Source organism: Scyliorhinus canicula, chromosome 4 (genome assembly GCF_902713615.1).
Source record: "Scyliorhinus canicula chromosome 4, sScyCan1.1, whole genome shotgun sequence".
Taxonomy (NCBI): domain Eukaryota; kingdom Metazoa; phylum Chordata; class Chondrichthyes; order Carcharhiniformes; family Scyliorhinidae; genus Scyliorhinus; species Scyliorhinus canicula.
In genome coordinates, this window is record NC_052149.1 from 37,528,170 (window position 1) to 37,538,637 (window position 10,468).

The window sequence follows — 10,468 nt, forward strand, 5'->3', positions numbered from 1 at the left end:
ATGAATCAGAGTAAGATCTCAGTTAAACGTCTCCTCTGAAATGTTACATCTCCCAAGAGTGCAGCACCCCTCAACATCTTGAAGTATCTGCTTAGATTATGCGCTCAAGTCCCTGGAACGTCTGTTTCTGGATTAACTTTGCTCAATGACACAACTGACAAGAAATTAAACATTATTCCACTTATTACCATCAATGATTATCAAGTTAGATAGGACAGTCTCTCTATATTGCCCCAATATCACACCCCACCTTCATCATAAGTGGGGCCAAGGATACCATTTGGACAACTATTTTTGGTGGAATATGAAAAGGGATACTCAAGCGCAATTCACACAATTCCAATCCCAAAACAAGTAAAATAGTACAACCCTATGGAGGAAACTGGACACTTAAGTGTGCTGGGATATCATGGGCACAAACTTTCATTGTCATGGTACCACTCTAACCTCAAGGCCAGATGGTTGTGCACTCTCAAATCCCATTCCAAAGCCTTGAGCAAAAAAATCTACACTAACACCCCAGTACATAGAGGGACTGCTGCACAGTCAGAGCTGTCATCTTTCAGGTATGATGTCAAACCAAGGCTTCCCAGGTGGAATAAAAGATTCCATGACACTGTTTCAAAGAACTGGGGGATTTTCCAACTGTGTCCTGCCCAATGGTTATCTCTCAACTAACATCACAAAAACAGGTAACCTGATCAGCATCACATTGCTATTTGTGGGCGTTTGCTGTACACAAAATAGCTGCCGTATTTCCTCACAACAGTGACATTTCAAAAGTATTTAAATAGCTGTAAAGTGCTTCTGTCCAGAAGCTGTGAATGTGCTATATCAATGCAAGTTTTTTGTTTAATTATTTTTGCTATTTTAGGATACAATATCCTGAAGCATCACAATGCACTTTCAATCTCAATCACTGTTAACCTCATGGGTTAAAACTGTCCATGATGCAAGCCATTAAGTTCACTTACATTACCATGCTTAACAGGACAGATTTCAGGGTGCCCAAACAAAAGAGCCTAGTCCCATTATATTGGAGGCTAAAGGCCTCTTCTCAAGTGATGCAAACAAAAATACTGCAGGTTTAATCAATGGTCTATACTGAATTAGTTCATACTCATTGGGATGGTTCGCTGTTCGCAGGTGGACTTTGTGGCCCTGGATGAGGGGAAGTCAGAGAATTTCTTCTCATCAATGTTTCACTACACTTCTAGGAACATGGAAGGTGTGTGCCATCTATGCACATTTTTAATCTGTTAGGTTAGTAGAACAACTTTTAGCAATTCTACTCATATGCAATAACAGCACCAATACAATTATATCTCGGCATGTGACAGCACTCTGAAAAAAATTAAAACCAAGCACTGACTGATCAGTTTGACCTGGGGGTGATTTTAAAAAACCATTATGAGCAAAAGACCAGTTGGGTGGAATGTTTTCCCTGTTGTCTCACTGGTATCAATGGACATGAGCATCCAGTGTAAACATGCAGCAGAAATATAGTACAGCTATTTCCAACTTTAAAACGCTGTCGGGGGGCAACACAGTGCCTAGCACTGCTGCCTCACAGTGCTAGGGACCCGGGTTCAATTCCAGCCTTAGGTTGCCGTCTGCCTGGAGTTTGTACGTTCTCCAAGTATCTGCATGGGTTTCCTCCAGGTGCTCCAGCTTCCTCTCAGTCCAAAGATGTGCCAGTTAGGTGGATTGGCCATGATCAATTGTCCCTTAGCGTCCAACAGGTTAGGTGGGATTATTGGATTATGGGGATAGGGTGAAGGGCCCTGGTAGGATGCTCTTTCAAAGGGTCAGTGCAGACTCGATGGGCCGAATGGCCTCCTTCTGCACTGGAGTGATTCTATAGAAAATTGAGACTTTGTATTTCGATCCTTCAAAAATATATACAAACATGCGACTTCTCCAACGTACCACCACGCTAGCGGGAAAATCATCTCCTCAATTCTTGTTTCGGAAACCTCCACTTCTGTGAAATTGACAGGTAACGTTGCACTTGCCAGTTATGCAACAAGGAGAGAACCGAGAGATTTAATTCACCAGTTCTTCAGCCCAGTGACAGAGAACACGATTGAGAGAATAGAGTCGAAAGAAATAAGCTGTCGGACAACAAAATGAGAACTAGTATAAAGCCACTGGTTTCCGCGGGTGCCTTGAGGTCACCAGGGAGTGAGTGCAAGCCCTACACGCTTGTTAATGCAGCAAACCTTACCTCCACCTCTACCACCTCATCGTAGGCGGGTGGAGGGTCGAACCCACTCCGGTTGTAGTCCCCTCCTCCTCCTCCTCCTCCACCACCCCCACCTCCACTTCCTCCACCGCCTCCTCCTCCGCCGCGGGAGCCGGTCCCACCGCCTCCTCCTCCCACCTGGCGATCGCCGCTCTCCATCGGCTCGTAGCCGAGGCCAGGGCTCTCGTTGGTGAGGAGGGCCACCGCCTCGTTAATGTCGTTCTTGGCCATGCGGAGCGCCTTGCGGATGGCGGCGGGCTCCGAGAAGCCCATGCACAGCAGCGTCGTCATGTGCTCTTCCTCCACGTCCATCCTGCCAGACACAGCCTGTCACTTCAATCTTCCTCTCCCATAGAGACTGACCTTGCACAGCTCTCAGGCCTCACGGTGACTGTCAGCACAACCGTGCGGCCGCTTTCCCTCTCACTCTAACGCGAATGCACAATCCCTTGCCGGCCTGTCAATTTGCCGAACTAAAACTCTAGCACCGGATCTGGGCCGCTCGGCGCCATGTTGACAGGAACCTGCTTCCGGTTCCTACTTCGCCCAGACATGCCGCGCCCACCGGAGATGATGTCATGGCGGTGAAGCTGGACCAGGGAGCCTTACCGCCATCTTGGTGAGGGCGCCTCGCCGCCATCGCTGTAACGGAGGCGGCTTCTGTGGAGAAAGAAAGCGAGTTAAGCTCCCAACACCACCTTGGAATAGGCCGTCAACCCAAAACTTTAACTCTGTTTTATCCTCCACCAATTCTGCTTGACCCTCTGAGTATTTCCAAAACTTTCTGGTTTTTGTTTTCAAATTTGGAGTGTATTTTGCTGAATTACTTTTCTTTTGTGTTAGTAAAGGAGAGTCCCGACTGCCAGTCAGTGAAAGGATAGTAATATTAATTTTTATTATTGTCACAAGTAGGCTTACATTAACACTGCAATGAAGTTGCTGTGAAAATCCCTAGTTGCCACAGTCTGTTCGGGGACACGGAGGGAGAATTCAGAATGTCCAATTCACCTAACAGCACGTCTTTCGGGGCTTGTGGGAGGAAACCGGAGCGCCCGGAGGAAACTCACGCAGGCATGGAGAATATGCAGACTTCACAGAGACAGTGACCCAAGCCGGGAATCGAACCTGGGATCTAACCACTGGGCTACAGAATGGGCTAGTGTGGAGAAAAGATTAATCAGAATGGGTCCAGGGATTTTTTTTTTTTAATTTAAAATTTAGAGTACCCAATTATTTTTTCCAATTAAGGGGCAATTTAACGTGGCCAATCCACCTGCCCTGCACATCTTTGGGTTGTGGGGGCGAAACCCATGCAGACACGGGGAGAATGTGCAAACTCCTCACAGACAGTGACCCAGGGCCGGGATTCGAACCCAGGTCCTCAGCACCGTAGGCAGCAATGCTAACCACTGTGCCACCGTGCTGCCCTGAATGGGTCCAGGGATGATGAGCTTCAGTTATGGATATAGCAGGAGAAGCTAGCTGGGAAAATGCAAGTATCAAGTAGGTAACTTCTGATCGAGATGGTCTTTCCACCTTGGAGTCTAGACATGAGACTTGGTTAGTTTACAGACTGTAGACATACTCTGGTATCTTCTTAACACTTGCTTATTAATATCCAAACAGGTTTCAGAATAGACACGTGGCTCCTAGGCATGATTCCAACCTCATGAGAGTTTAACACATAACTGACTGATGTCAGTAACACATGATCATCTAGGTCATATACATTATCATACCCCATTTATTAACTCTTTACACTACATCTCCTCACAAGTCTACAATACCATTTTTTTCAACAACCTGAAACTATGACTTTAACTTTTTACATTGTATTTCTATATCTCCCATTTTTAAACTACAGATTCCAGCCAACTCCAACTTGTCCCCTCCCCAAGTCAAAGTCCTTGTGGATCCAATCTCTCACAATATTCTCAGCCCTTTAGGGAGACACCGTGGAGAATTGCAAGGTTTCTTCTTCGTCTTGGAAGACATCATCATCAGCAGAACAGGACAACACATTAGCAACATTGGTGGGAAGCAGAGTGTAGATTTCAAGACGAATGAACTGCAAGGCAACAAAGACTTTTCAACAAAAGACTGATCCAAGAGAGAAGACCGAAAGCATCGCTCTTTAGATTATATGGGATTAGAAGAGAAGAATTGAGGAACTTGTTGCTCTCCTGAGGCACACAAGGAAAGACCGTCAGAAGAGGACTGATCTTCAACCCCAGGAAAGACTGCCAGAGCCATATCGATGACCGAAAAGACATTAAGAAGGGATGATTTCCCAATGATATTTCAGGAGAACTGCTTTCTGTAGACAGTGGTAAGCAAGCCATATTTTTCTCTGTATGAGGTTGCTTCACTATGGGTAATGGGAACAATTGCTGACGATATGGAGACGACTCCATCATCTTCTGTAATGCGATGAATTTTCTATAGACAGTCAATATGGAGACAAGATTGCTTCCAGGATTCTGCAGTTTCAAAAGTGCTAAAGATTCTGCCGCAGCTTCTATACTGAACTGCAAATGTGGAGGGAATAAGACTTTAGCTGGGTCTGAAGTATGGGTGTCAATTGACTTTGACCCCTGGAAGGTACCAACTCTTCAGCAGTGCAATCCTCTCTGGCCTCTGACTTGGACTCAGCCAATACATCCTCTCTTGAAGATTCTTCATGGACAACAGGAGTTAAACTAGGCAATACATCAATAGTCTCAGTGGAACAAAGATCAGAATGCTGTTCAGCCTCTTAAAAACACAGTTGAATCGTCTAAAAAGCAACATATGGTGCGTCCATCAACTGGATAGACAAATCATCTTCCAGGACCTCACCTCCAACAGATCACTCAGTGCTGCAAGGGGTCCTTCCTCATCACTTTCTCAGAAAAGCCAATTCAGATCCAACAGGTCTTCATGGGTACAGTCACCTTCTGCTGCAGTGCATTCTGTATCCACCACATCTGGCCTTACTTCATAAAGAACGTGGTGATTCATAACTTCAACTTCTACCTGGGGTCTAGCGTATGGTGTCTCTGCGAAAGAAAGGAACTTGCTGCTGATTATATAAACTTTGTGCGCATCTGAAGACTGAAGTTCTGCAACTTCTAAATAAAAGATTGAACATTGTTGCCTGAAAGACAGTGAATCATTCAAATGGTGGGCATCATCTGGTTTTCCTATGGTGCCCAGAAGTATGACAACATCGCAACTCAATAAAGATGTAAACTGATTGTGAAGAACATAGAGAGAATCAAGGATCTTATTTCCCCATATGGCTTAGAGGAGCAATAGTCCTACCGTTAATTGGAAGGTCTGTTTTAGTGGTAACTCCAGTATCAATTTTAAAAGTGGCACAGAAGCCTTGAACATGGACTGAAACTGACCAATACATAGAATAAAAATATCAACTTTCCGTAGGAACTCTGTATTTTTGACTTTTCTTGACTTTCCATTTCTAAAATGGAGTATGTTTCATAAATATGTTCTTGTCTTCTATCTCAATTAAAATTTTATGATTTGCAGAAATGCTTAAAATGTCCAGTTTTACCGCACTGCAAGCATTGCCCTGCTGGGCAGTCCTGGTGCTTTTGCTGAGTTTGCATGCCATAACGCAAGCATTTTAAAACGGCTACCGACATGGAGTTTCCGCCCTTTTTGCTTGGTTTGGTGGGCTTCTTGTGGATGGGGTCGCTCCCTGTGGGCCTATCCAATCAACAGAGTCATGTGAAGGCTGGGAATTGTGACAAATTATTGCCCAATTAAATGTTCTAAGCATTGCTTGTCTTGCATACTGGACCACTTAATCCAAAATAAGATCATCTTTGGTCTACAAGGGCAGCACGGTGGCGCAGTGGTAACACTGCAGTCTCACGGCGCCGAGGTCCCAGGTTCGATCCCGGCTCTGGGTCACTGTCCGTGTGGAGTTTGCACGTTCTCCCCGTGTTTGCGTGGGTTTCACCCACACAACCCAAAGATGTGCAGAGTAGGTGGATTGAACACGCTAAATTGCCCCTTAATTGGAAAAAAATGAATTGGGTACACTAAATTTTTTTTTTTTTAAATAAAATAAAAAATCTTTTGGTCTACAGAAAGTCAGAGAGTTTTTTTTATCTCAACTACCCGATCATGGATCAGCTCATCCTCAGTGCCCCATATCCACAAGAACTAGCTAGATGAGATAGATCAGTTAAATTTAATTGATTCTCCAGGTCATTTTGACCACTGGTTAAAATGTGTTTGTTACTAAGTTTTGCTTTAGCCTAAAATTGGTGACAATGGCTTAAATATAGACTCAAAGCCTATATTGAAATCATGCACCATCGCCTTAAGATAACGTCACCTGCTACTGTACCTACAACATAAAGAAAGGAACTAATTTGCAGCTTAGGCTCTTTTCATGAAGTCTTGACGCTGCTCAACACTGGAGAAAATGTAGTTTCCATAACTCCCACTTCTGACCTTTCTGTGCACTGCTGAAGCAGTAAAGTGGCCGGGGTCGGAGCAAGTACGGTCATCATTACCTTTTTCAGGCAGCACGGTGGCGCAGTGGGTTAGCCCTGCTGCCTCACGGCGCCGAGGTCCCAGGTTCGATCCCGGTTCTGGGTCACTGACCGTGTGGAGTTTGCACATTCTCCCCGTGTTTGTGTGGGTTTCACCCCCACAACCCAAAGATGTGCAGGGTAGGTGGATTGGCCACGCTAAATTACCCCTTAATTGGAAAAAATGAATTGGGTACTGTTTATATTTTATATTTAAAAATTTATATTTTTTTTAAATCATCACCTCTTTCTGGTGTGCTTCCTCCTGCTGCTTTGATATGAGCTGCTATCAAGGTTTCTTAACTCTGCAAACTACTGCGGATGCTGGAAATCTGAAATCAAAACAGAAAATGCTGGATTGACTCAGCAGGTCTGGCAACATCTGTGGCGAGAGAAAACCACAGTTAACGTTTCAAGTCTGTTGACCCTTCTGTAAACCCTTCTGTAAAGGGTCATGTGGACTCAAAACATTAACTATGTTTTGCTCTCCTCAGATTATTCCAAACCTGCTGAGTCAGTGGAATGACCCCAGGCCACCATATTTGATCTTATACAACCTCATGTAAAAGCTGTAGCCAAGGGGACAAACAATTACAGCCGATATTGACAATAACTCCTCGCGGCAAATTAGGGAATTATTTTCTCAAGAGTGCTGCCGCAGTTAGTATTTAGCTTGTGTTATTGCTGTAAACAAGATAAATAGACAAGGCATTACTCCAATGCAAATGCTTTTAACTTGCATCATTTGTCAAGAGGCAGGAATGTTCTTCAGCTGTGAACTATTTGTCACAGTGATTGCAGATGGTTTATTTAAGACTAAAGGAATTTGCAACTAGACGACAAATCTATTCGTTGCGAATCTCCTGTGACTGTCCCCCTCTCTAACAAGTATACCGTTTTGGATACTGTTGGGAGGGATGGCTTAACAGGGGAAAACAGCAGCGGCCAGTGCAATGGCACCAAGGCTAGCTCTGTTAATAATAACCTTTATTAGTGCCACAAGCAGGCCTACAGTAACACTGCAATTATGTTACTGCGAAAATCCCCTAATCGGCACACTATTGTGCCTGTTTGTGTACACTGAGGAAAAATTCGGAATGTCCAATTCACCTAACAAGCACGTCATCCGGGACTTATGGGAGGAACATAGCACCTGGAGAAAACCCACGCAGACACAGGAAGAACGTGCAGACTCCGCACAGTGACCCAAGCCAGGAATCGATCTCTGGCCCCTGGCGCTGTGAAGCAACAGTGCAAACTGCTGTGTTATCGTGCAGTGTTAAGCAAGGAGGGACAAAGCGCAGAAGACCAATAGTTATTGGGGACTCTATAGTTAGGGGCACAAATAAGCACTTATGTGGACCTGAAAGCGACTCCAGGATGGTATCTTGCCTCCCTGGTGTGATGATATGCCTGTGAATAGTTTTGTACATAGTTAACAATGTGACCTCCAACCAGCTGGTGGCGTCAGACATCAGTCATGTGACGTGAGACACTCGCCAGTTGCTCGTAAGGCGTAGAACAGGACAATCGCATATAGGGTAGCTTCGGACGAGTTCACTGAACTCATTTAGTAACTTTGTATAGTAATCTGTGTTATCTTTCCACATGTTGATCAAAAATCATTGTTCTAGTTAAATAACTACATGTTCTGTGTACATCATTGCAACGACAAGATCACAGAATGCAACACCTGGTGCCAGGGTTCAGGATGTCTCTGACCAGGCAGGGGGCATTCTGAAGGGGGAGGGTGAACAGCCGGAGGTTGTGGTACACATTGGTACTAAAGACAGAAGCAGGAAGAGTGATGAGGTCCTGCAGCAGGAGTTCAGGGAGTTAGGTAGAAAGTTAACAAACAGGGCCTCTAGGGTTGTCATCTCAGGATTACTCCCTGTGCCACGTGCCAGTGAGGTGAGAAATAGGAGGATAGTGCAGCTAAACAGGTGGCTAAACAGTAGAAGGGAGAGTTTTGGATATCTGGACCATTGGATCTCTTCCGGGGCAGGTGGGACCTGTACAAGAAGGATGGGTTGCATCTAAACTGGAGTGGCATAAATATCCTGGCCGAGGGTGGCATGCTGGTGGCATCAGACCACCTATACCTTCCTCCAGGTCATTTATGTAGATCACAAACAGCAGTGGTCCGAGCACGGATCCCTGTGGAACACCACTAGTCACCCTTCTCCATTTTGAAACACTCCCTTCCACCACTACTCTCTGTCTCCTGTTGCCCAGCCAGTTCTTTATCCATCTAGCTAGTACACCCTGAACCCCATACGACTTCACTTTTTCCATCAACCTGGCATGGGAAACCTTATCAAACGCCTTACGTCCATGTATATGACACCGACAGCCCTTCCCTCATCAATTAACTTTGTCACTTCCTCAAAGAATTCTATCAGGTTTGTAAAACATGACCTTCCCTGCACAAAACCATGCTGCCTATCACTGATAAGTCTATTTTCTTCCAGATGTGAATAGATCCTATCCCTCAGTATCTTCTCCAACAGTTTGCCTACCACTGACGTCAAGCTCACAGGTCTATAATTCCCTGAATTATCCCTGCTACCCTTCTTAAACAAAGGGACAACATTAGCAATTCTCCAGTCCTCCAGGACCTCACCCGTGCTCAAGGATGCTGCAAAGATGTCTGTTAAGGCCCCAACTATTTCAACCCTCGCTTCCCTCAGTAACCTGGGATAGATCCCATCCGGTCCTGGGGACTTGTCCACCTTAATGTCTTTTAGAATACCCAAAACTTCCCCCTTCCGTATGACAGCTTGACCTAGAGTATTTAAACATCCATCCCTAGCCTCAACATCCGTCTTGTCCCTCTCCTTTGTGAATACCGATGCAAAGTACTCATTAAGAATCTCACCCATTCCTCTGAGTCCACGCATAAATTCCCTCTTTTGTCTTTGAGTGGGCCAATCCTTTCTCTAGTTACCCTCTTGCTCCTTACATATGAATAAAAGGCTTTGGGATTTTCCTTAACCCTGTTAGCCAAAGATATTTCATGACCCCTTTTAGCCCTCTTGAAAAGAAATGAAAATTGCTTATCGTCACGAGTAGGCTTCAATGAAGTTACTATGAAAAGCCCCTAGTCGCCACATTCCGGCGCCTGTCCGGGGAAGCTGGTACGGGAATCGAACCGTGCTGTTTGCTCTGCTTTAAAAGCCAGCGATTTAGCTGAGTGAGCTAAACCAGCCCCTTCATTGCACGTTCGAGATTCGTCCTACTTTCCCGATATTCCTCCAAAGCTTCATCAGTTTTGAGTTGCCTCGATCCTATGTATGCTTCCTTTTTCATCTTAGCTAGTCTCACAATTTCACCCGTCATCCATGGTTCCCTAATCTTGCCATTTCTATCTTTCATTTTCACAGGAACATGTCTGTCCTGCGCTCTAATCAACCTTTCCTTAAAAGACTCCCACATTTCAAATGTGGATTTACCCTTAAACAGCTGCTCACAATCCACATTCCCTAGCTCCTGCCGAATTTTGTTATACTCTGCCTTTCCCCAATTTAGCACTCTTCCTTTCGGACCCCTCTTGTCCTTGTCCATGAGTATTCTAAAACTTACGGAATTGTGATCGCTATTCCCAAAGTAATCACCGACTGAAACATCAACCACCTGGTCGGGATCATTTCCCAATACCAGGTCCAGTATGGCCCCTTCC

The 10,468-nt window shown here is 45.0% G+C and overlaps 1 protein-coding gene across 3 annotated transcripts in view; it reads right to left on the bottom strand.

Annotated features, from left to right (window-relative positions):
- The window catches only part of usp24 (ubiquitin specific peptidase 24), a 200,945-nt gene extending 198,152 nt beyond the window's left edge, over positions 1–2,793 (bottom strand). For 2 of the 3 annotated variants that reach the window (XR_005460306.1, XM_038794056.1), the window contains exon 1: positions 2,228–2,557. Coding sequence is in view for 2 of the 3 variants with exons in the window: in XM_038794056.1 (XP_038649984.1) it covers positions 2,228–2,557 (330 nt within the window). In the remaining variant the exon portion in view is untranslated. Of the gene's footprint in view, positions 1–2,227 lie in introns of all 3 variants that reach the window. The other variant, XM_038794055.1, reaches the window with a different exon arrangement.
- Positions 2,794–10,468: the final 7,675 nt, after the last annotated feature.